This window comes from Nilaparvata lugens, chromosome 10, assembly GCF_014356525.2.
Source record: "Nilaparvata lugens isolate BPH chromosome 10, ASM1435652v1, whole genome shotgun sequence".
NCBI classification, from domain to species: Eukaryota; Metazoa; Arthropoda; class Insecta; order Hemiptera; family Delphacidae; genus Nilaparvata; species Nilaparvata lugens.
The window spans coordinates 7688526-7715582 of NC_052513.1; the positions used below are offsets into that span (position 1 = coordinate 7688526).

Here is a 27057-nt window from a genome sequence, read left to right on the forward strand (position 1 = left end):
CTACTTCACAACCTACACATTCAAAATTTCTTACTCTTTCATTATTTTGTTCCATTGTTCATTCATCTCTCCTCTTTGTGTCCCCTGTTTTATACTATAACATGGAGTAGTTTGCACAGTAAAGTCCACTCTACGAATCAACCACGAATAATAATCGAAAGTAGTCAACGGTAATCGGCTTTAAAAAAAATTCGGCTTGAAATTTTAATCATAAACGACCTATACCATGGGATTTCTTTTTATGCCTTCCTCTATCATCATTTTTTTTATCTCTCCTCTATGCAGGTATTTTTCCCCATCTACTTCTACGATTCTAATTTATTTGCAGACTTGTCGGCACTCATCTTTGCCACTATTCCTCATTATTTGTTGTGTCTTACTTCTCCACTGTTTTTGATCTCATTTACCACTCTTCCGCTACTTTCTCTTTCACTATCCCTTATTCCTCCACCATTATTTTCTTCCTCTTTTCTTCTTCCTCTGAGCCCTTCATCTATCTCTCTCACTTTCTGTTCCATTGATTCGCCATTGCTCTTTAATTCTCATTTACTTTTCTGTTCCTTCTTCTTCTTCCTCTTGAACCTATTTCCCAACAACTTTTCCATTCTCTCCTCCATCCATTCACCATTCCTCTATACTTTTCTTTTTAACCCCTTCAATCCTTGTTGACTTCCAAGTTCCACTCTTTTCTCCTTCTCCTCCAATTTCCAGCTTCTTCCTTTCATTGAGAGCTATCGTTGACTCAAATCTGTATAATATTTGGTCTCGAGATAAATGCTTGACTGTGACTGGGGTGTATGTGACAGATTTTGTGAAGCGTGAAAACTGTGAGCAGGATAAGGTCAGCGTTGCCGAATGACAACCAATTCCATCACAACCCTTTTTCTCCTTTCCTTAAACTTATTTCCACATGGATATGAGCAGCAGCGACTCCCACTGTTTTCACTGCTTTTCCAGTTACCCAGTTTCCTGTTATCAACTGCTTTTTTGCTGGGCGTAACAGTAGAGTCCTCTTGATTCTTTCGAGTAGTAGATTCTCGTGACTCTGGTTTTGACAGGCGACGAATACATTCGGTCTCACCAGGATATCAGCTTATCATGATATTGAGTACTCATGTGATCTCTTCAAATCAATGGAATATATGATAATTCAAACCCATATTGTTGAAGATTGATGATTTTATGTGGTTATAATCTTAGTGAGAAGTTGTAACCCTCCAATGGATTGGATAATTGATTCACAGTGGATAGAGAAGAATGATATGAAATGTTCTGGTCGTACGGAAAGGCCGAAAATTTAGTCAATGATGTATATTAACACACCTAACTCCACCCTCATGCTTTCATCCTTCATTTTATCATACTGTTCAATTAGTTTTTCTCTCTCCTGACACTTTTCTCCTTGATAAGATTTCGGATGTAAACAAGAGTAGGTTATAATAAACTTCCCATTTGTCATTTTGTCTCAATTTCTTAAAAATTCTCAAAAACACCGGTGCTTTCGAAATAAGCAACGTTCAGGTGTGTACAGATTTACGCGCCGCGAACATGATCCATTCACTTTTAATCAGCTGATGCCAAGCTTTTTATAACTGTATCTTATCGTTTCTGTAAAAATACAGATATAGTCAGCTGATTAAAAGTGAATTGCTCATGTTCGCGGCGCGTATATCTGTAATCTGTACGCACCTTAACTCTTCCGGGGAATTGTTAGGGATCTATGCGAGCTAATCGTGCTCATTCTTTTATAAGATGAATGAACCCAATCAGTTGCAACTGATAGTAATGATATTTGAACTATTATACACTATTGAGAAATGAACAACGAGTTTGACAAGTGATGTAATAGTGATCATGATATTAAAGAATTGACTGTGATGAAATATAAATTGTGAAATGTTGATTTCTGTTGCATTGTTTGAACCTGCTTTTGTGAATGTGAAACCCAACAAATCATCCAGTGTTGTTTTATTCCATGTAGAGTTCAAAATCAACTGTGTCAGTCCTTTGTGTGTCATAGAGAGGATCACAAAACAACACGCTATAGAAGAATTCACACGAAAAACAAAAAAGAGGAGCACTAATCAGTTTTGCATAATCGACTCGTTCATAATGAACAGGCACGGAAGACAAAAGACTCATCTTGCTGTGTATAGAACAAAGTGAACTCGAGTCTAGTCATTGATCAATTGATTGGCTAGCCACTGTTGATTAACGATCCTGATTGACTTGGGCTTGATTGGAGTCTTTCACGGGTTAAATCTCGTTGCAGAGCTAGCCGAGCCAACCACCAGGCTCCAGGCTTGTGGAGCTTGTTTCTAACACTAGGCCCACTTCCTGTCATGGTCGGTGGATTTCGCTCCACTGCGCTTCAAATAACCACATCAATAAACATGGTCTGTCCAATGGAGTTCACTTTACCCAATGTTTGATGAGCTCCACAATTTCCTCAACACGGTCATTACAAGATTTTTCTTGGGAAAATCGTGAGAAATATAAATTTTCTTCTCCTATGATAACATGATACAGGAGATTTACATTAAATAATAAAACAATTAATAGAATGATGAAATGAGTTACATTGAATATCAATCACATTGTTCGATACATTACCGCGATTGGATTATCAATTGTATACATTGATAACTACCGAAGCACATAATTATGATCATGAATAGTATTCTCTTTAATGAAAAAATATATAAACATGTAGTACACTTTTATTAAAACATTTTAAAAACTCTAAAACATTTGAACGACTAGTTTCAAAGTTTTTGAAATGTTTCAATAAAAGGGTACTACAAGTTTTTATATTGTTTTTATTCATTTGAATGAAGTAGCCCATATAAGTTGAGTGATTTATAGTATTTTCTATTCGATTATTCCCTCATCTATTTTTGAATTTGATTGGACTGATAATAATATTATGTTCCTATCCAACAACGTTTGATTACTTGGACTTTTCAGATTATAAACCCACTATCCTCCTGGATTTTCCAATCATGCTGGTTCATCTTCTCAAAAACTTCACATTTGAAACAACCCTTCATTGGTTTGAAAAATCAGATTCCCACAAATGAAATTACTCCTCATGAAAATCACTCTATTTGGCAGAGTATCAACTCAATCATCTATAAGAATATAGCTCTAGTAATGAGTTTGTACTCTGGAACGAAAAATTAGAGATAGTTCTCTCATACGATTTGAGTTATACTCGTACATATACAATATTATTGTGGATGAACTCTATACAACTGCCTCATTATTCAAATGAAAATTGTGTAGGTGTTATGGAGTTGCTGAACAATATAAAAAAATAATGAAACTAGTATGTTATACAAGCTGGAATATGGATGAAGAGTGGAAAGTGATCTCAGTGACTGAATTAAAAACCTCCCCAATGATCTATGTTTATCACAAATTGCTTGTCCATAAGAATACATTGGCCTAGGGTTCTGAAATGCCTCTTTCGATCCTAGCCGAGAGTGGAGTTGTTAAGAGTAGTTGTTCCTTAGTTGGCAACACATGAGGCTGGAAAATGTTTTTCGATGTTCTTGATCGCACTTTGACAGTTTCCAAGCGAAAAATGTCACTATCAACTCTCTGTCAAGCTGTCAGCGCAGATTGGCAACATACTTCCATGCGAGTGTTGCTTTTGTAGCTAATACAGCCTCGATAAAAGCTGAAACGAAAGCAGTAGGCCAGTTATCAATGGCTTAACTTTATACTATCTTTACCAAAAAATTGTTTCACAAGCAATATTTCTAATGAGTGCAAGTACTCTCTTGAACTGTTTTACATCCACTATATAGAGAGAATAGCTTTTTTCGTTAGGGCTAAGCTTTTTTCGTGAATAAACAATTTTTATAAAAGGGTACTTGGATTCAAATTCTTCATTTCTAAAAAGAATAGCTTATGCTATATCATAAGCTATTTTTTCCTAATGATTACTGTTGTCCAGCCTTGGATAATAATAGCCTTAGTAGAAAGATGAAGCTTAATCTTTTTTATCATATCTTAAAATTCAGAAATATAACTTGAGCGATCTCTACTTCATGGTAAAATGTAGAAATTCTTGTAGTACGTTACTTCACTTTGAGTCGATCAGCTCTACATCAATCTTCGACCAATCACAAGATACTACAATTTCCCGGTAAACACCACTTCAATCTAATATTTTATTTATTAAAAATTTAGCAGCCACTGACCTCCTCTCAAAGGGGTATATGGACTTGTTAATCATTTGAATTATTCAACTTAAATTGTGCATTTATAAAACAGATTGTATCATTATAATACTTACAATGGTCTACGATAAATCACCGTGAACTATGTGGAATGGTATATTGCCATCCATGTTGGGTGACATTCTTATGTAGTGCGGTATATTTGATATATATTGTATCAGTTGTTAAGATCCCTTGCTTGCAAATAAATTTGCAAAAAGTTAAGGCCGTCCGGCTCGCAAATATGCTGGGTTCAGACCACAGCTCTAGCTCAGTAGTAGATGCATGAATACTCCCAACACAATGAATCACCATAGGTTTCAATACCTGGTGATCAATAATTCTTGCCGCTGCTTTCGGGAAGTTATTGAAGAATACCAATAAGGAAGTCAAAAAGATAGTTGGTGACCGATTATCAGTAACCATATATTCAATCGAGAATAATGAAAATCAACTATGGTTTTTCTAGTTGATCCTCAAAACGCTCGTCATGAATACAGGTATGCACCAATTTATCCTTTCGAAATTCCTTGAAACTTACAACGCCAGTTCTTGAAGTTCTCTGGATCCTTATATGATATATTGTAGACTCATTAATGTGAATAACAGTAAGATTTTGCTGGCTGAATAGTATTACTATCATCAAAGGATGATGAGTAATAAATGCTCTGAATAATATCAATATTAATTGATTCACTAATTATATATGCTGCAGAATGATAATGTTTGGTACCAAGACAGCTCAAACTGTATAAATCACGAGATGAGTTAGGAGAATAATAAAAACTTCTAGAATCTTGTATGCTGACATAAAACATAAAATATATTCCCATAAAATAACATAGACAAAAATATTTCTTGATAAATATAATTTTCTTTGAATAAATAAATTTTCTAATATTTGTAACATATTTAAATCTGGGTAGATGAAAAGCCCTAACAGAAATAGTAATAGGTCTAAAAATAAAGTAATTGGCTAATATCGCCAAGCAGATAATAAACAAGATTAGATAGCATCAGCTTGTTCTGGCTAAATGGTACAAGAACTTAAAAGGATTTGAAGGAAGTTTACTACTCATAAATAGATTATTTATAAAATATTTGAAGATTGAGGTTATGTAGAAGTATTCACGGATCGGTGACCTAGAGATCGATCAAACCGAAGAACGTAGAATCTGACCAAAACCCCTTGGCAGAGCTTTATTGCATTCGGATGGTGTGCAATGTGAAAAAACACCCGTCCACGTGGCTAATTATTAGGTAGCATGGAATTAATATTAATATATAGAATATTAACTAGCATGCAAAGAGCATAAATAAAAAACCAAATAAAAATAATTTAATGTATTCAGGAAATAAGAGTTACCAGGCGCATGAATACCTAATAAAATTTGCATGCACCAATAGTAAAACGGCAGTTAATAGGCGGCAACCGTAGGCCAATTCAAAAATATTTATATATATTTATATAAATGTACTAGATTTTGTGTAAAAATTTGTGTAATCTATGTTATCAATATGGCTCGAATGCAAAGAAATTATTAATCATATAATCTAAGCAATATTTTAGCATTTTTTGTAAGATCTATTTGAATTTAATGGCGGAGGATTGAGATATTTAAATTTTATGCTAATTTGAAAGTCGGAAAGAGGATCTGTAAAACTTGAGAAGGAAGAACCAGCACTCGCCAGCCAAATGCCACCATAAGAGGACCCCAAATATTTTAGAGCGAAGTACCTTACTAATGATTTTGTAAAAGTTAAAGTTAAAGTAAATTATTAATTTCTTAAAAGACTTCGTGATGCTATTGTGAAGCAGAAGTCATTTTCATTTTTAATTAAATTTATAACCCCTTGGAGGAGACGATTCCGGCTACCATATTCCCGGACCGCATGGAGTTGGATCGACATCGGCGGCTTACAAGAAGATTTTCGACACGTGAGTGATTAAATTTGAATTTAGTGATGGGCGCCCTAGTGCTTCGAAATAATCTGATGATCAAAGCTAGCTCGCCGAAAGGGTTTTATTATAAATTAAGAAATTAATAAGAGTAATACTTGCGCAAGTAAAAAATTAGTATTAAAGGTATTTATTTGAAAGAAAAATATAGATCAATATTTTAGAAATTTCTATTAATCAAAGAAGTACGAAATCTAGGCTATCAAACGTATGCATACAATATTTAATTTTTTGCAATACCATTTGCGATAATTTATCATAGTTCTAATTCACTAGATGAATGGCTCTACCTATTCCGTCAGGTGCCGAATCTTGCACCCTGAGATAAAAATATATATTCGATACAAAGAAATCTACTAAGCACTAGAGATTTTAATATATATATATATTTGGATTATTAGTGGCTAATTTATCAAGCTGATCTTAGAGCACATATTTTTGATTGAATTATCCAAGTCGACAAGTATTAGCAAGTACATGTCGCAGCTACATGCAAAAGAATGCATATGATTCCAAGATAAAGGCACATGGTAATGATTCGTGCCATAAATCTAGAATATAAAGTTTAGCCTGTGATATTTTGTTGATATAAAATTATTGTTCTATTTTTTATATTATATTTTTTATCGCTCTATATATATTTTTTGCCTCGATTGATCTTTGCATTATTTGTGTAATATATGTGTGAAATTTTCATGGTGTGCAATTTATTTTTTATTCCTCATCTCTATAGTATAAGTATCATTTTTATATATATTTATTATTTATTGAATTACAAGAGTTATAGGAGAAGCCCATATCTAGGCCTATCAAGATTTTTTAAGACTGAATACTATTAGAAAAACCACGCCCTAATTATATCAAATCTCATGCTTTACCGACTGATGCCAAGCAGGAGGCTAATCGTTATTTTAATATAAAGAATAACGTGACACAAAGACATGGCGCCCAACGTGGGGCCACGGATACGACAGAAAGACATGTCGTGCCAACGTGGGACTGATGATGAGAGCCAAGCTCATCGAATAATTATTTGAAATTAAGTCAATAACCATATTGAAAATTATAGATAACTTATACGAGTTGTGAGGAAAACTGGCGAAGGGAAATTTGTATTACTTTTTGGGGAATCAATAGCTTTAAATAAAGAGAAATTATATGTTTTAAAGAAAATTTTATATTATTATTATTGTAGAAAATATATTTTATAGAGAGAGCTATTATATTTTATAGGCCTAAACTGCTAGTCAGAAATCAATGAATAGTATTATTATATTATAAGAGCTTAAGTAATAAATAGGTTACCTGGCTTGTAATGTCCATAGGCCTATCCTCATTTGTGTCCTTATTAATGCCTTGTTGGCCAAAACTTTCACTTTTTTAACAAACACTTGACACTTAATCCATTTTTAAAATATGAGTCTCTTTTCGTCCACGCAAAGTAAGGTAGCAGACACACTGCAGACGGCGATAGTAGCGGAGATCGACGCTGAGGGGGGCGCGATGGAGTCCAACGCCCAGATCTCTTCAATCACCGCCAAGAATCCTGTGAACAGTAATAAACCGTTAAATGTCTCCCAAGAAGCAATAAGGAGGGTTATAGTAGAGGGGATGATCAAGTCATTTTCTAATAGTTTAGAAAAAACAATGACCACAGTAATGAAGAACTTAAAGGCGGAAATGAAGGAAATGCGGGAATCACTGAAGGATACATCGGTAAGAATGGGTAAGGAGACTGCGGAAAGAATAGATAACCTACCAGCACAAAACACTTCACAAATTCATGAAATAGCTACAAACAGGAACAATAGTCAACTTATTTCCATAAATAAACAACAGAATAGTAAATCTACACAAATAGCTCACCTAAATTCTGATATAAATCAAAACAAAGTACAACTTAATTCATTGGAGACAGCCGTTGGAGAACAGCAATTATTTTCATCTGAATTAAATGCCGAAGTAGTAGATAATGAAACAGAAGCTTCTAGTCATTGGAAACAGGCCAAGAGAAGTTGGTACAACTTGAAAGTCAAATACATCAATTTCCGCACGAGAATATAGAGCCTATTCCCATAGCAACGTTTGATTCACTACACAGTTTCAATGAATTAGGCCGTTTTGACAATACAGACCGCTATCTCCAACCTAAAGAATTTATAGATCAGATAAAACTAGTTCAATCATTAACACCCACCTCTTGGAATTTTTGGCGTCTTCGTTTGACTAGTTTATTGATTGGCGAACCCCTGATGTTCTTTCGGAATAGAGTCCATGAATTTACATCATTGGATGAGTTTGTAGCTGTCTTCCTGGAACAGTATTGGAGCAGAAGTAAACAGTTGGACGTGCTAGCGGACATTATATCATGCGATTTCAACCCTAATTTAGACGGTGCATGTACCACTTTCGTCACTGCCCTACAGTTTAAAAATTCTCAATTGAGCGAGCCCATTAATGAATCGGCATTAGCAAGTATTATTTTAAAGAAGCTACCGTATCAAGTTAGAATGGCACTCGCCACACAACCCATTACTGATTGTAAGCAGCTGATAAATCATTTATATGGCATACAGTCTGTGATGGCAATGTCAAACCACCGTTCAGACCAGAGATATACACAAAATCAACATAACTCGAAAAGTAATCAGTATACCAGCCAAAACTATGAATCAGTACCATATGATTGCTCACGATCTACCCCTCAATTTAAACGCCGCTATAATCATAATCATAATAACAGCTGGAATAATAGAAGTTTTCAGAATCGTCAAACAAATCATTATCCACAGCAAACCTATGAAAGAAATTATTATTATGGCCATGATCGATTCAACACAAATAATGATTACACTCAGAATAATTATAATAGAAATTACAAACCGCCACCTCATCAAATAAGTACAAACTATACATTAGCACATGCAATAGGATTGAATCAACAAAAAATCCGGAACCCAGCACCCAACGACCCGCCACCAGATATACAGAAAACTACAGCTAATAAACCAGGACTATATGATACCCCCGATATAACAAGCACAAGCTCAAATGAAACAAACCAAGAAAAGCAGGATATTTCAACGTCATACACCACATTCAGAATTGATTTACCGGAGACTTTGTTACAAGAAACACAAGATAACCCACCACCAGACACACAGGATCCCATACAAGACAGCCTATCACAAAAAACCGCCGCCCAACATGCAATTAAAGCCAGCCGCAAGCATCAGCCTCTATTAAGTTTCCTGTTCCCCACCGAAGAGCAACCTGCCACCGAAGAATCACTGCTAAAAATAAACAGTTGCCAGGAGGAGACCGCCACCATACTACCCGCTTTGAAAGTCACACTCGCGCATCAAGAGACCGCCACCGCACCCGTGCATCATTCGACCCCACCAAGGCACCCCAAGGAACCCAGGATAGAGGACCAAGAGGATGACACCAGGGAGGACGGACTACCGGATAAGAGGAGCGACCATCGCAAGGCCCGGAGACGGAGGCGCCCGAGGACACCCGACCGACATCAGGACGAGGAGGACGGCATTCGGGAGAACATGCATCATAAGGCCCGGAGGCGAAGGAAAAGGAGGAACCGCGCGCGCCGATGGAGGCCGCATGCACGCTTCAAGAGGCCAAGGAGGATACCGGATCGTCACCAGGTGGAAGGGACCGACGTCATGCATCCGCGGCACATACGCTTTAAGAGAGATATTCAGCGATGTGACCGGAAAAATAGGCCAAAAGAATGGGATAGAACCGAAGCTACTAAAAGGACTACTACGGATTCATGCATGGGCAACAACGAAATAGACTACTTATTGAGACTGATGAAGGATAAACGGTGTCTAAGAAGAGTGAGAGAAGTAAGGAATTATACTAATAAAATGGAAGTACCTGGCTATATGTTGAGTGATTATATTGTTAAAATGATGATAAATGTTTGGATATGGTGTTTAATGTTTGTAATAATGGCTGTGATATTAATAAAATACTGTGTTGTAGATATGAGGGAAAATATTATATTGTTATTATTAAATGAATCTATGATTGATAATTGGAAATTTAATATTATAAAAATGTTTATTGTTGTAAGCCTAATGAGTTATAATGAGCCGAAATTAAGAATATTAGATGAAAATAAGAGGAAAGATGAATTAAAATTACAGGATGAATCGGAAAAGAACAGATTAAAAGAAATTATTATTAAAGGAACAAGGAGTTATTTGAAGAGAGAATACACGAGATACAAGGGCTTTAAATTTATGGTGAAAAAATTATCAATAGGACAGCCTCACAAATCAGCAGCAGATAACCTAGCCAGCCTACAACATCTACAAACAGAATGCAAGAAGATGCAAGTAAACCACGGGATTTTTACATGCAATATCGTCAAATTTGAAATAATATGATAAGAAGTCAAAGGAAAACATTATTATCAAACCGATTACTAACCTTCCTTAATAAATTTAATCTTAGTATAGGACCGCGTGGCAACAATCCAATGTTTTAATTCCTTCCAACCGTTAGAAGCCTGCAATAAGAAAAAGAATAATTTTTAAATGTGTAATTAAATTATATACATCAGATAAAAAAGGACACAAGCGGGGATAGTAAAATTAAAATTTGTTAATTACCTTTTTAAGAGAAAAAATTGAGCAGTTAGGTTAATAATTATGAAATTCGACAGCAAATTATGTAGAACCAGTGACCAGCTGGGCAAGGCCACCTGAATCAAATATGTAATGCCTGCAAACATATGATTATAAAAAGAAATACTGTACCCAAAAAGTTATTTATTATTGTTATTTATTATATTTATTAATGTCGATATATTTATTTATATGTTTTATATTTATTACTTTTAATTATGCCACGTTTGTTACCTGAAAAGAGTTAAAGTGAATACAAGCTACCAAAAAACCAAAAAGCCATTAGCAAAAGAAAAGTATTGTACCTGATGTATAGAAAATTATTTATATTAAGACCTAAGAAATACTATAAGACATAAGCCCAGAAGTTTGTGAATCGAAATTATTGTCTAAAAGGAATCATTGTGAGAATTATGAAATGTGTGTAGTTAGGTTGGTGGCCCTGCAAGCGGCGAATTTAAAAATTACTATATGTTTTAAGTGCTGTCAGGAGGAATACGTTTAGAAGTTTATATTTATGATATTTTATGTGTGTTGAGGAGGAGAATTTGTTATTGTATTTGATAAAGGTATAAAGGAGATGCAGCAAATATGTCTGCGAAATGTGATAGAAGTAGGAGAGTATAATTTATAAATAAAGTATAGTGTATATCAATGTATTGAAGGGTGGGTTTTCATTAAAAACATTGTGATTCTCAAATATTTTGAATTCAAACCCAGGGGCGCGTGTAACATATTTAAATCTGGGTAGATGAAAAGCCCTAACAGAAATAGTAATAGGTCTAAAAATAAAGTAATTGGCTAATATCGCCAAGCAGATAATAACAAGATTAGATAGCATCAGCTTGTTCTGGCTAAATGGTACAAGAACTTAAAAAGGATTTGAAGGAAGTTTACTACTCATAAATAGATTATTTATAAAATATTTGAAGATTGAGGTTATGTAGAAGTATTCACGGATCGGTGACCTAGAGATCGATCAAACCGAAGAACGTAGAATCTGACCAAAACCCCTTGGCAGAGCTTTATTGCATTCGGATGGTGTGCAATGTGAAAAAACACCCGTCCACGTGGCTAATTATTAGGTAGCATGGAATTAATATTAATATATAGAATATTAACTAGCATGCAAAGAGCATAAATAAAAAACCAAATAAAAATAATTTAATGTATTCAGGAAATAAGAGTTACCAGGCGCATGAATACCTAATAAAATTTGCATGCACCAATAGTAAAACGGCAGTTAATAGGCGGCAACCGTAGGCCAATTCAAAAATATTTATATATATTTATATAAATGTACTAGATTTTGTGTAAAAATTTGTGTAATCTATGTTATCAATATGGCTCGAATGCAAAGAAATTATTAATCATATAATCTAAGCAATATTTTAGCATTTTTTGTAAGATCTATTTGAATTTAATGGCGGAGGATTGAGATATTTAAATTTTATGCTAATTTGAAAGTCGGAAAGAGGATCTGTAAAACTTGAGAAGGAAGAACCAGCACTCGCCAGCCAAATGCCACCATAAGAGGACCCCAAATATTTCAGAGCGAAGTACCTTACTAATGATTTTGTAAAAGTTAAAGTTAAAGTAAATTATTTAATTTCTTAAAAGACTTCGTGATGCTATTGTGAAGCAGAAGTCATTTTCATTTTTAATTAAATTTATAACCCCTTGGAGGAGACGATTCCGGCTACCATATTCCCGGACCGCATGGAGTTGGATCGACATCGGCGGCTTACAAGAAGATTTTCGACACGTGAGTGATTAAATTTGAATTTAGTGATGGGCGCCCTAGTGCTTCGAAATAATCTGATGATCAAAGCTAGCTCGCCGAAAGGGTTTTATTATAAATTAAGAAATTAATAAGAGTAATACTTGCGCAAGTAAAAAATTAGTATTAAAGGTATTTATTTGAAAGAAAAATATAGATCAATATTTTAGAAATTTCTATTAAATCAAAGAAGTACGAAATCTAGGCTATCAAACGTATGCATACAATATTTAATTTTTTGCAATACCATTTGCGATAATTTATCATAGTTCTAATTCACTAGATGAATGGCTCTACCTATTCCGTCAGGTGCCGAATCTTGCACCCTGAGATAAAAATATATATTCGATACAAAGAAATCTACTAAGCACTAGAGATTTTAATATATATATATATTTGGATTATTAGTGGCTAATTTATCAAGCTGATCTTAGAGCACATATTTTTGATTGAATTATCCAAGTCGACAAGTATTAGCAAGTACATGTCGCAGCTACATGCAAAAGAATGCATATGATTCCAAGATAAAGGCACATGGTAATGATTCGTGCCATAAATCTAGAATATAAAGTTTAGCCTGTGATATTTTGTTGATATAAAATTATTGTTCTATTTTTTATATTATATTTTTTATCGCTCTATATATATATTTTTTGCCTCGATTGATCTTTGCATTATTTGTGTAATATATGTGTGAAATTTTCATGGTGTGCAATTTATTTTTTATTCCTCATCTCTATAGTATAAGTATCATTTTTATATATATTTATTATTTATTGAATTACAAGAGTTATAGGAGAAGCCCATATCTAGGCCTATCAAGATTTTTTAAGACTGAATACTATTAGAAAAACCACGCCCTAATTATATCAAATCTCATGCTTTACCGACTGATGCCAAGCAGGAGGCTAATCGTTATTTTAATATAAAGAATAACGTGACATATTGTAATAATTATCACAGGATTGATTAGCATTCACAATATTGTGAGCTGTAAAAATATGTATTTTATTAATACTGATATATGGACTTCAAGTCGGTTCAGAACTTAACAACTTGGAACCTGTTCAGTCTATAGATTTAATAGAACATACTTTGATCAATGAACAATAATTAATAAAAATAATAATTTAAAATCTCAGGGTTTGTGGATTCGTGCCATGCATGGAAATAAGCTTCCTACTTATATCAAATAAATTCATAAAAAAAATTCTAATAAACTATATGATAGTGTTCGACACGTTGCGAATTTCTTAAACTTGAATAAAAATTTATATAGCGCTTCGATTAATCCTCCAATTCACTGATAAAGGCCTTAGTGTTAAATGAGCTCATTTAAGATAATTAGCACACTCACTATAATGATGTTCTGAAGTTCTCGTAGAATAACTAATTATCTCCAATAATTAATTAGCTGGATCCTTTCGACTCTGCAGGGCTCGTGTATGGTCCAGATTTCTTACAAGTTTCTATCAGTATTAAAAATATATCTACGGGAATAAATTACAGTTAAGAACTCTTTAACAAACACTGAGTTCACAAATAATCAAACATTTATTACATATACTTGACATTTAAAAAAGGGATTGGCTTGATGCTTTCAAAAATTAAATTGGAAAGAAGACCCTATTCTCCATGTGCTCCGCATAGGATGAGATCACAAGCTAGAGAGAGCAATTCTCAGAAAAATTTCATCTCTTCCTTTAACGATTTATAAGATTTCATTTGATTGGCTTCCTAATCTTAGTAAAACGTGATGTAATTGGTTACTTAAGATTCAGGGTTTCTCCAACTTTGTTATACAAAGATAAATAAAAGTTTATAAATAAATAAATTAGATAATAGCATGAGAGCATTCCAATAAATAAATCTCAATACATGAAGCTATAATGCGATATACATTTAATTTTTTATGTGAGCTTTGTGTACTCTTGGTTTTCATACTTTTTTAGATTTCAATAAATATTCGAGTAACATAATAATCGTTGTTATCTTATTACATAAACCTTCCCTAACATATAGTATATAAATTTTATGAGTAAAAATATAATTTAATTCATATTAGTTGATTGAGCAATCAGCTGATTTGTTAGATATCAATTCAATAAATTGTCGATTGATCTAAGATCGATTGATGTATTTAATCAAAACAAAGGATTCTAACCTCAAATTGTACAAGCAATCTTTTTTTTATAATCTGCCAATAATAAACAAGCCGCTTTATAATTTTATTCCTGCCAAAGAATTCTCATTACTGCATAATTACAATTTTGCATGGTTCTCTTATCGCTTTATAGATAATACGACTACTCTTTATCATGAATAATATTCGATTTTATTTGAGTGGTACCTTGACTAGGCTATCTATTCTTTCAATTTCCCAATTCTACTAAAGATTAGTTATTTACTTCAAAATTATTTTATGGTGCCAAGACACGACGTCATAGCTAAAGCAACTGAAAAACTCCTGAATCGAATAAAAGCACTGTCACGTTAGACACGTTAAATGTGTTGGCAATGCATTGAATAGATGAATTCCCAGGCTGGTTAACCCTTTCGCATATAAAGCTGTGTTTCATTCCTGAGTACATGTCTATATCTTGAGTCATGTCTTGTATGAATGTATCATAATAATGTTTTATGGAGCAAATACGGTACTACATCAAACAACTCTCTCCTCTAACTCTCCCACCAATCACAAGTCACTAACACCTTCCTTGTGAAAGTTCCTTCACAAATTGGTCGATTACAATTGTACGAGTCACACAAGCTCCATTTTGTGGGATAGAATAATTTCAACCAATGGTAGCCGTGTTCTTTCTTAGGAATATCCTACTACAACAATATTATGGTATATATATCATGTCAATATTTATCAGGATATTTTGATATTATTATGCATCATCCCAATCCAATTCAATGATAATGCATGTTAAAACACAAAAAAGATGATTGTGAATAACTCACATAGAATATTATAGTCTGGATGTTTGACAGTCCGTGACTTATCGTGTAACAAGGTAATTAGGCTATTGAAGAGATATTTATTTGATAATAATCATTCAATTATTGTAGGATTTCAATCATTGCAAAATCGCATTGTATCGTTATTGCTAAAAATACGAACCACTTGAAATTTTTTTGAAGCTTTTAATGTTGACAATGTGTGAAGTTAGCCTCATCTACCAGAAGGTCAGATGTGTCACTATAATTTGGAATTTTAGATGTCACCTTATTCAAAGGATAAATTATCTTTATTGGATTGGAAATTTGAAATACTATTATGTTATGGAATGCGGTTAAATTGAAAATTCGAATGAATGTGAACTGTTGATTCAATTTTTATACTCTGGAATCATTAATTGGTATGAATATATTTATCTCTTGAATATTATTTGACCTACATGTTCCAAATTGTGTAATGTTCCGAATAAGAATGCAATTAGTATCTTATTCATAGGCAATAGATACAATCCCAGAGTGAATAACAGGCATTTACGCGAAACTACAACCTACTTTCAACCTTAATTTAAAATAAACAGACCTAAGGTTATGTCTTAGTAGAGTTCATGATTTGATTGACACACATTTTTTAGTCCAAAAAAGTATAACATTTTACTTTCAAACACAAAACCAAACAAGAAATTCTATAACAATCTGATACATATTTCAGATTTCACTTGAAACCAAGATGAAAATATAATTGATTACCTTCGTATTGAGTACATTTTTCAAGGCCTGTGATTGATATGCTTGTTCGGAATATTTTTCTCAAAACGAAATACAAAAATGATGTAGTATAGGCAGAGAACTAATACACTACCTCTATCCAACAAATAAACCACCAATGTTCATGTTCTCATTTCGTTCAGACTCGCTGATGATTCACTCTCAATTTCGAGCTCTACTTCATTATTTATGCCATTGATTTATTCATGTATCATTCATTCGCAATATTTCATCAGAACTCATCATCACAAGTTCACAAAATCTCGTTGTAACTGAAAATATTCCTGAGCAAACACGTCATTTGTATGAAGTCCAATACTACATACATAAATTTGATTAGTAGACTATAAATTGGAGATGGACATATTTCGCGCCATAATTTTGTTGATTGGAGAAGCTTGTTGTTGTGATTCCCCTGATTATAAGAAGTATATCAAATACTGCACCAATATAATATTCTGTTTTCAAAATTTATCATTTCGCAAATCAACACGCAACATTCCACTGACATTTTTAATATACAAGGATAGGCGGCCTATCTGTGCTTGATTGTTATATCATGAATGTTTGTCTCCTCGCTTTAATAAACATTGTGTATCTTTATAATTATTTTGTGAATCCTGCTCTGAGACTTATTAATTGGAATTTTCAGATACAAATGTTCCATGTGTTTGGTAAATTCACTTTGAAGTGCATTATTCAACCATAGATTCAATTCAAATTGATGTCACGAGTTCAATGAATTCATGATCACTCAACCCAGTTGATTCCTTAGGAGTGGCCGTAGTCGAGTGGATCAGATGCTGGCTTTATGATTCAGAGGCCCGGGTTAAATCCCGGCCCGGGCAAGAAATTTATCTCGGGCCACTCCCGTGTTTCGGATGGACACTTTAAGCCGTCGGTCCCGGCTGCCTAAAAAGCAGTCGTTAGGTCATGTCAGAGGCCCGGAAATTGATCAGTTGCGACCTGAAAACTCTGACACCAGACCTGAGCCAGCCAGGTCACTCGATATTATTAGTTGATTCCTTTTTTTCTTAGATCACTATTCTAGAAAAAAAATTAATTCCGCTCACATTGTTTCATGAAACAGTAATAAATCAATTCTGTTGATGAGAGCTTAGATTCGCTTATTTTTACAGTGAGAGTGAATCCATATATTATGAAATGTTACTAATTCTTTTTACCTTCGACTTTTGCCTGATTTTCCTCTTGTCATATTTCTATTCATTCTTTCATCGATTGCAAGTAATTAGTAGCTTGTTTAGTATCAGAACCAAACCAGAACAAAATTATACAAATTGATAATATCCGTTACACTAGCATTCCATGAAAAACCATGCACCGTTATAATATAATTCTGTTTTCGAAATTTATCATCTCACAAATCAACGCAACATTCCACTGTCATTTTTAATATGCAAGGATAGGCAGCCTATCTGTGCTTGATCGTTATATCGTACATTTTTATCCCATCGCTCTAATAAACACTGTGTATCTTTATAATCATTTTGTGAATCATTTTCTGAGACTTATTTATTTATTGGGAGTCGAACAGTAATACGATATTTTCAGCTCATACTGAATTCAATTTTTTCTTCAATCAATGAATCAAACAAGTAATTTCTATATTCGCTATGAAAATGAATCAAACAGTATGTATACAGTAACAATCTTCTTATGAAGACAACATTTTTAATAGGAACTATCACGTAGAAATCAATTACAACACTCCCATACTGTTCCTAGGTCCTTTATAGCACTCCATTTTCTATTCGATGTCAACTTGCCAACAATAGCTCTGGTTCAGGGTCTACAATCTCAACAATCATCGTAGGTAGGCCACTACTATTCCATGGAGGATATTGCCTGGAGGAAAGCAAGGAAATTCAACTCGTAAACCCGTACAGTTTCTTGGCTGGGGAAATGGATCAGTATGGCTGTTTTGTGCGCTCACGTTGACAGGCTATTTCTCTTTCTTCAGTCTCCGCGTCTCTTCCTTCTCATTCCTCGGAAGGAATGAAGGGAGCAGAAGGAAGGGGTGAGTCTGCTTGAGGAGGAAGAGGAAAGGAGGAAATCGATTTCAACGACAGACAGGAAAACCATCCCACCTCTTCTCAGTAATGATGCAGAGTCATGATTCTAGAAGCGCAGCCCATTAGTAGGCCACTGGTGACCATTGATGCCTGCTGGTCTCTCAATGTCATAATGGAGAACAGGAAAAACCTACAAGCCGATTGAAAAGAGTCAACTCCTCTTGAGATTGCCGAAAGCGCTTTAGAGGAGACTTCCGTAAACGTAAGGTGGAGTTTTGATTGAAAGACGTTATCCGGATTCAATGAGATGATTTCTTTCATCAGGTCACTATCGTATAAAAGGATTTACTAGTATCTTGTGTTTATTCCTACTTCTAGGATCATTTCATTCATGATCTCTTGTTGACCACTAATTTCCAGTTTGCGATCAAATTAATATCTTAGAATGAAATATGCCAATTGTATGATGAGTTGGCTGAAATGTAATCAATTTTATCCTATGCCAATTTAGTTTGAGTATATGGCTGCATTACTGAATCAATTTCAAATTCAAAAAATAATTTATTCTGCACAACATAATATTATTACAAAGCATTGTACTAGCTAAAAATAGAAAAAATACTATTGAAAATTATATGTTCTGCTCCAGAGGACAAAAACATAAAGCGAAATAAATATGGGCACACCTAGGCATAAACCCTAATTGGAGTGCACTTCTCTCGAAAAAAATGAATTTAAAGACTAGAGTAGTAGGACCTTTACGCTCTACACAAGAAATAAACTCTATTTATGAAAAAAATTGATAATTATAAATTTACCAGTGTTACGGTCTTCATAATGCGTATCATGCTAGTAATGTATTACAACAATGTTAATGTTATTGAGTTAATGATTTTCATGGAAAAAATAATACAATAAGATAAATAAAATTATTCAAAAATTTTTTGACTGGACAGCGAATTTCCTATTTGAATGATGAAAACAGAAAGACAGGGGAAAAAACCACTGACTCAAGAATAAGATTATACTACCTAATATGCATATTAATGTACAATCCTCAAGAGAGATTCACAGTCATTCAATGTGAACACATAGAACTTCAAACTTTTGAGAAATATATTGAACGGGACTGAGGTATTAAATTTTCTTGAAATTAAATTGAACATTTTAGGAGCAATAAAAGAAATGGATGTTGAAAAATTGTTAAATTAGATTGGGGAATTTCGACTAAAACCCATCTGTAGTCATATCTGTTATCCCGAGTAAGATTTGCAAGATTTGACTTCTTAGAAAGAATAGCTTTAGTACTTTAGAAACATAGAGATTTCTGATTGGAAGTATCTTAAGCTGAAAAAAACAGTTGCCAAGAATGATCAGTTCTGAGTGATATGTTGTGACATAGGTTCCACTCACATTATTTTTGATTCCGATCACATTCTTTGTATCCCACAATCGAATGATACGGGAAATATTTCAACAATAAAGTTCTTACACTTTGCAGTTCTCACACATTATATTGTTTTCCTTTGTAATATTACCACGAGAATGCAATTATTGAGCAATGCTCTTAATGTTATGCTCTTTGAATGTTTCCAAGATATCAAATCAAAATAACTGATAAATATAGGACAGTAACTTCATGGAGTATTATTTTCTATGAAGATAGGAGTGAAATTTTTTTGAAAAAATGAAGCTTTTCGTTCTCAAATACGATTAGCGTATAGTTGAGGAATCATTTAGATAAAATTTATTTATTCCTCAATTCTTTTTCAGTTTTGTGTATTTTTTCTTTGTAATGTCTCATGTATTGTGAATGAATTAGTTTGATTTGATGGTTTGTGATTGCATTATTTTGGTTGATTGCATGTTGCAGGAGGTTGATTACCGCGAAGGGCGCCTGGTGTCCGGCACAGTGCAAGTGCTGGTACAGCTGCTGGTCGAGGACTCCCTGGACGACTCCTTCTTCTTCGCGTTCATCCTGTGCGCGCGTCTCTTCGTCAAGCCACACGACCTGCTCGGTGACGTCATCAGTCTCGGCGAAAGCTTGGCTGACAACACTCTGCCTTCCAACAAGGTCAGCAACACATTACCAACCCAAGTTTCAAGACTTGTCACTCATTTTACAATCATAAAATTCAAATATATTTATTTGCCATTTGAACAAGAACAATAAAGAGATTTCAATAAGAGAAGCATTTGAAATAGATTAAATACTAGATTATAATGGCAACAGTGAATTTGAATCATCAACTAGATTTAAATATGAAACTCACCTCTGATTGGAATAAATGTATGTATAATAATTAATAGATGCGCTAGTAGAGATCGACTACATTTATTTTATCTAGCAGTCCCGTGGTCCTTATTAAGGGTTCAATTAAAAACTTGACAAGCTGGAGTATTGACCTGCTGAGATCTTGAAGAATTTACAATAGGCCTATAACCATCCTTGGTTAAATTGAGAATCTATATGCGGAATTTCAGTTAATTAGTGAATCAGTCTAGTAGTTCAGACGTCATGATGCGTCATCCATGAATTATTCCCTATCCCGTATTAATGTGTAAGGCGATTCTTTTCATATATGAGGAGTGCGTTTCTATATCAACCATGATGGAGAATTCCAAGTGACCAGCTAACAATGTACCAGATAAAGATTGAACTGTATCTTTCTGATCATGATAATTTTTAATAATTAATGAAATAATCAACATAATTAGCAACATATTAAAATAATTAACATAATTAATAAATTTGGTCGATCTCTACTAGCGCATCTATTAATTATTATACATACATTTATTCCTATCGGAAGTAAGTTTCATTTTTAAATCCAGTTGATAATTCAAATTCAAGCCGATTTTTTTCATATATGATGATATATTATTAGAGCAAAACTCTCCGTATTGCATTCAACTCGCGTGGCGATCGCGAAAACGAAAAGTAGACAAAATAGATATCCCTACCATTAGGAGAGAGACCTTAGTAGGAGAGGCAATTCACGGAGCGTAGGTCAGTTATAGCTTCCACCGGGCGAAAAGTGAAGGAGTAACAACGCAACGCATCGAGTAACTCGTTTTTCTGCACTATGCAGTCCGCAACATCATTAATCATTCAATCAATTAGTGTGTGTAGTGTGTTTGTGAGACATTAACATGTAACACATCCTCATTCCTCATCCTCTCTCTTCCCCACAACATGACACAGATAGAAATAACGTTTATAAAAGCACCAATAATTAATGACACCGACTTGAGCTTTTATACTCTTCAAGTTTGTAAGAAATTTATGTTTTGTTTTTCTGTTTAACTTATAGCCACGCTCATGGAATCTACATGTTTATAACCGATTAAACTCGCTTGATAAAAATATGTAGAATGAACTCGCTTATATTAGAGTAAAATATCACAGAATCACTGAACAATGATAATTTTTTTCAATTCAATTTAATTCTTTATTGCCAGAATTCAACAACGAACAAAACAGAGGATAATATATCAAAACTTATCACAAGAGAATAAAATAATAAGCTATTTAGAAGTTCAGCAATATCCAATATTCAAATGGAATATCCAAAAATGATAGTAGTTCCTTTGAACTGAAAAGCAGTTTTTAAACTGTATTGGTTTTGAAGAACTTCCATTCACATGTATATTCTAAAATGCTCATTCGAGTATTTTGTAAAAATGATACTTTGGTCTCCACTCATGCTTCTGGATTCATCCATCAATCGATAGAAAAACTAATGAAGATTATCAGAAAGATACAGTTCAATCTTTATTTGGTACATTGTTAGCTGGTCACTTGAAATTCTCCATCATGGTTGATATAACGCACTTCTCAATTCTTGACAGAAGAGAGAGCTTCAAATATTGGTAGAGAACATTGTATTCATTTCAGTACGCTCTTTCTGCTGTTGCTCCTTTTCTTATAAAAGCGAGTAAGATATTAGTAAAACAAAATATATTCAACCATCTAATGATATCTAATGTACATTTGGGAGAATCTCAGATACTAAGCTTCCAGAAATTTGCACAAGAAACGTATATCTTCAGCATGATACTAAAAACATACAATTGATGAATTGTGTGCTTGATACACATTACGAGAATCCGATTCAAAACTGATTTCTCTTTTTGTACTGTATTGGCAGCGTATGTTTCTATTTATTTATTGGTCTGAACTAACTGTTGCGTGCGAGCCCATGCTATTACCTCAGGTTGCCATATACCAATGATAATAATATTCTCGAATCGCGATTCATTTCTTACATCGGTTTTTCTAGGTTTGTTTCTAAATATTCATTCCTGCTTGCTCACTGACATGCGACGTTCCAAGGTTGAATATCCAAAATAACGTGATAACAATTTCGAGAAACCATTTTAATTTAAGAAAAAGGTCTTATTTATGATAACTATTCAGAGATCTCTCATAAGAGATCTTCTTCTTGTGGTTATTCCTATCCGTTACGGATGTTGGCAAGCAGTATGGCAAGCCTCATCTGGAGATAGTTGAACTAATATTGCCAATATTTCATACTTATTGAAGAACCATATTAAACAATGAAACTGAATGATATTGAAACTCACTATGTTCAAAGTACGCTATCACTTCTAGCTAGAAATCCAAAATCCCAGCACATTGATCACGAGCATAATTTGAATTGGCGGATTTCTTGATTGAATACGTCACCTTTTCTCAGCTTTTCTATATATCCTTCACTCTTATGATATTCAAGGTACATAACGGATTAATGTGAATCCAATTATTGCTAACTCATCAAGTTGCTGAAATTCGATTGAACTATCTTAATATGGTAATCAGAATTAATCTCTATTTCAATCGAGAACAATATTGAAAGTTCGATTCACCTAGTAACAATATGATAAAGTATTGTAACAGTTTACAGATGGAAATAAATAAAGAATGCAATTATTCAAATGCTAATTAATATATAATTATTATTTAACGAAAATCCTTAATAAATGCTGTAAATCACCCCGAAGATTTCTGCTACTGCAGACATTGACAACAGGGTTAACAGCTAGATGGAAATTCGATGAGAACTACAATCCAAAAATTATTTGCCAGCCCGGGAATCGAACCCGGTACCTCCCAATTGCCAGTCAGGAATGCTTACCCTTAACACCAAACTGACAATCTCTGGATAGCAGCGCTCATTTTATACGAAGCCATAGCGGCCAACCAGTTTACAGATGGAATTAAATACAGAATGCAATTATTCAAATGCTAATTAATATATAATTATTATTTAACGAAAATCCTTTAATAAATGCTGTAAATCACCCCGAAGACTTCTGCTACTGCAGACGTTGACAACAGGGTTAACAGCTAGATGGAAATTCGATGAGAACTACAATCCAAAAATTATTTGCCAGCCCGGGAATCGAACCCGGTACCTCCCAATTGGCAGTCAGGAATGCTTACCCTTAACACCAAACTGACAATCTCTGGATAGCAGCGCTCATTTTATACGAAGCCATAGCGGCCAACCAGTTTACAGATGGAATTAAATAGAGAATGCAATTATTCAAATGCTAATTAATATATAATTATCATTCAATGGAAATCCTTAATAAATGCTGTAAATAACCCTGAAGATTTACAGCATTTATTAAGGATTCTCTTTAAATAATAATATTATATTGTAACAGTTTTGGGCAAATTCCACTTGATAACCGCAAAATTGTATTTATTATTCATCAATTACATTTAATATAGGTTCTTTCTCATTCATGACATAGTTTTATAATGGTTCTACAGATATATTGGATTAAAAGTATCAATTCAGAGTAGGAACAATGAGATGAAGATTTGGAGCCTCAAATTGGTTAGATGTAAGTGCACATGGAAGAAGATACAGTAAACAGAAGGAAGTGAGTAAGACAGTAAGATGGTGCGAGAGTGAGAGTGTGAGAGTGAAAGAGTAGGAGAGAGCGGGAAGTGAAGTCGGACCAAGTTGCGGCAGCGGAAACTCGCTCCTCTTAGCGAAATTGCTGCTCTAATGGCAACAAGGAACAGCTCTGTAGAGAAACATTCAAACTCATTTCAACTGCAATATTCCTATTCACCTCGTGAGGGGCCTGGCTATGGCTGTGGCTAGGCAACCTGGCCATGAATCCCAACTCAACTTGAACCAAGAGCCGAATCAATTGCTCTGAATTTCGGAGAGCTAATGAGTTCACAAGAATCGTTCTGCTCGATTATCACATTTGAAGTTCGGGTTGACTGTGTTCTATCCAGGAATGTCAAGCGATTTTATGAATAATATTCTCTGCTAGTAAAATATATTTGAACATGCCTTCTGATCCCATACCTTTATTAGATATCTTTTCGTCTCAAATTTCATTAATAATTATATTCATTTAACCCTTGGACTACCAACCTTCTTCACATACACGAAATACCAACTGGGGTAACTGGGTCACCCCAACAAGATTTCTGTTTTATATCTTTATTCTATATTTTTTCCATTAATTTATCTATGAAATGCATTACAAAAGCTTTTAATATAATTAAAAATAAATTTCTTTTGTTGAAAAATATGTTTTCAATCAAAAACTGACAGGACAAAAAAATTGAGCATTCTATCAAATAGATGTAGGGGAAATGTTGTCAAATAATTAAATTATGGCTATAGAGAAGCAATTTTTTCAAATTTAGATTTCAAGTGATCATTATGAATCAGGTTTGGCGAAAAAATGATAATTGGACATTAAATTTATATCTTATACATTCCGATAATGCATGGAATATACCAAAAAATTGCATGACATGGAAAACCAAGCGGGGTAATAGAGTTACCCCAAGGATAAATCTGCTAATAATTGAAAAAATGGAAGGAATGAAATGATTTTATGAGAAAAAACAACTAAAGTGATATGTTTTTAACAAGTACTCAAGGTTTCAATGAAATACAACAACATTATCTACAAAAAAATGGGGAAAATGTGGGTTGGGGTAGTCCAATTACCCCGCTTGGTAGTGGAAGGGTTAAAATTATAAGACTTGAACAGAGACACCTCCTGTTGCTCAATCACTCAACATAAATTCATCAACCACAAAGCAACACAATTATAATATTGAAATTATGATATAAATAGTCATGTATCATGAATTATTAACAGTTGAGTAGATTGTAGATGATATTAGACTATTATCAACAGTATAACAGCGGAGGAGAATAAATATACAAGAGGGAATATGGAACGTTATGAAATATAATCGATTTTGAGTTGAATATTTTAACGAAAACCATCAGATAACTCAATAATAGAAGAATCTGTATCATTTGTAGTATTCTGTACATCCAATATACGAGAAGGTGGTGATATAATTGACTTATAAATTATTGGGTTATGAATTTTCCGTTGTGAAATCTCCAATCTACACTGAATTTGTTAAGAATTATAATTATATATTTAATATTGGAACGATACAAAAGTTTCTTTAATATGATTACTCGTCAATAGAGTATGAACATGAACATCATTTTCATAGTGGTTATCATCTATTGGTCAAACGTTTGAAGATTTGAATGTTATGAGGAGTTTGAAAATACATTTTTTCCGTCTCGATCTGCTGAAATCTGAAGGTAGGATTCGTGAATCAGGAAATTCGGAGTTAGGATTTGTAGAATTCATAATGCAAATACGTTTGCATAGACTACTGAATTCGTCAATCTTGTGGCTTCTCAAACTATCCGTTCTGCCAACTCCTATTGTATCCGATAACATAAATAAAATTTGTATCCATGGCGATGACTAACTTCGAAATACGAAGTTTTATACTCGTAGTACACTTGGAATCAATTCAAGATTTTGTAATGATGGATCCTCGTCTTCAGTACTCGAATTGTATATCGTACTTCGAGATCGTATCATTCAACATCTTTGAATAACATCTTTGTTATTGTGAAGTTAATGTTCACATAGTTCCCTTTATAGTCAGTTGTTATCATAAGAACTGATGTCGTACACTACTTGGCGTATAATAGTTCCTCTTTCCCTGTAGTGATTATTGGAATACAGTACTAGTGAGCCTGAGAGGTAAAATTTGGTGAGCTTCTGGTCATATTGCAAACCTGTTATAACAAGCTGGAACAATTCGATTCCAGGAATTCATATCATAATCTAGTTAGTTTCCTTCAACAATTTCATCATCAATAATGGCTCACTTATGCAATCATTGCATGAATTATATCAATTGCAATATCTTGTTACCTACATCATCTCATTCGATACAAGCTTCAAGGCACCAAAGTCAAATCTAATCTCGGAATAATCCAGTATAATGCATCGATATAATAATAATTACTCTCCAATAACATGGAACTTCGACTGTCAAGTAGTAGCCTACTCATATACAGATTACGTAATTTAATCTATGTTATGGACACATGCATCGAGAATATTCGATTAGGCTTCGATAATACCTTACCAGATCCACTAAATCTGATACATCCAAATACACGCCCAAACAGTACACATTATTATTATTCAAATCAAACTGGTCATTTCCATTGTTCGGTAACTCAGCTTTGTTGTGGGTCTATGATCAGCAAGCTTCCAGCCCTTTCCCACATTTTGGTAATGTATCACTCCAAATTGGTGATTGCTTCTCTGTAGTCGGTCCTCCTTTCCCATTTTCGACCCC

At 33.9% G+C, this 27057-nt stretch overlaps 1 protein-coding gene across 1 annotated transcript in view; it reads left to right on the forward strand.

Annotated features, from left to right (window-relative positions):
• The window catches only part of LOC111048792 (ras-GEF domain-containing family member 1B), a 262880-nt gene that overhangs the window by 170162 nt on the left and 65661 nt on the right, over positions 1–27057 (forward strand). The window contains exon 3 of the mRNA XM_039436610.1: positions 20257–20457. Within this exon, the coding sequence (XP_039292544.1) occupies positions 20257–20457 (201 nt within the window). The remainder of the gene's footprint in view (positions 1–20256; positions 20458–27057) is intronic.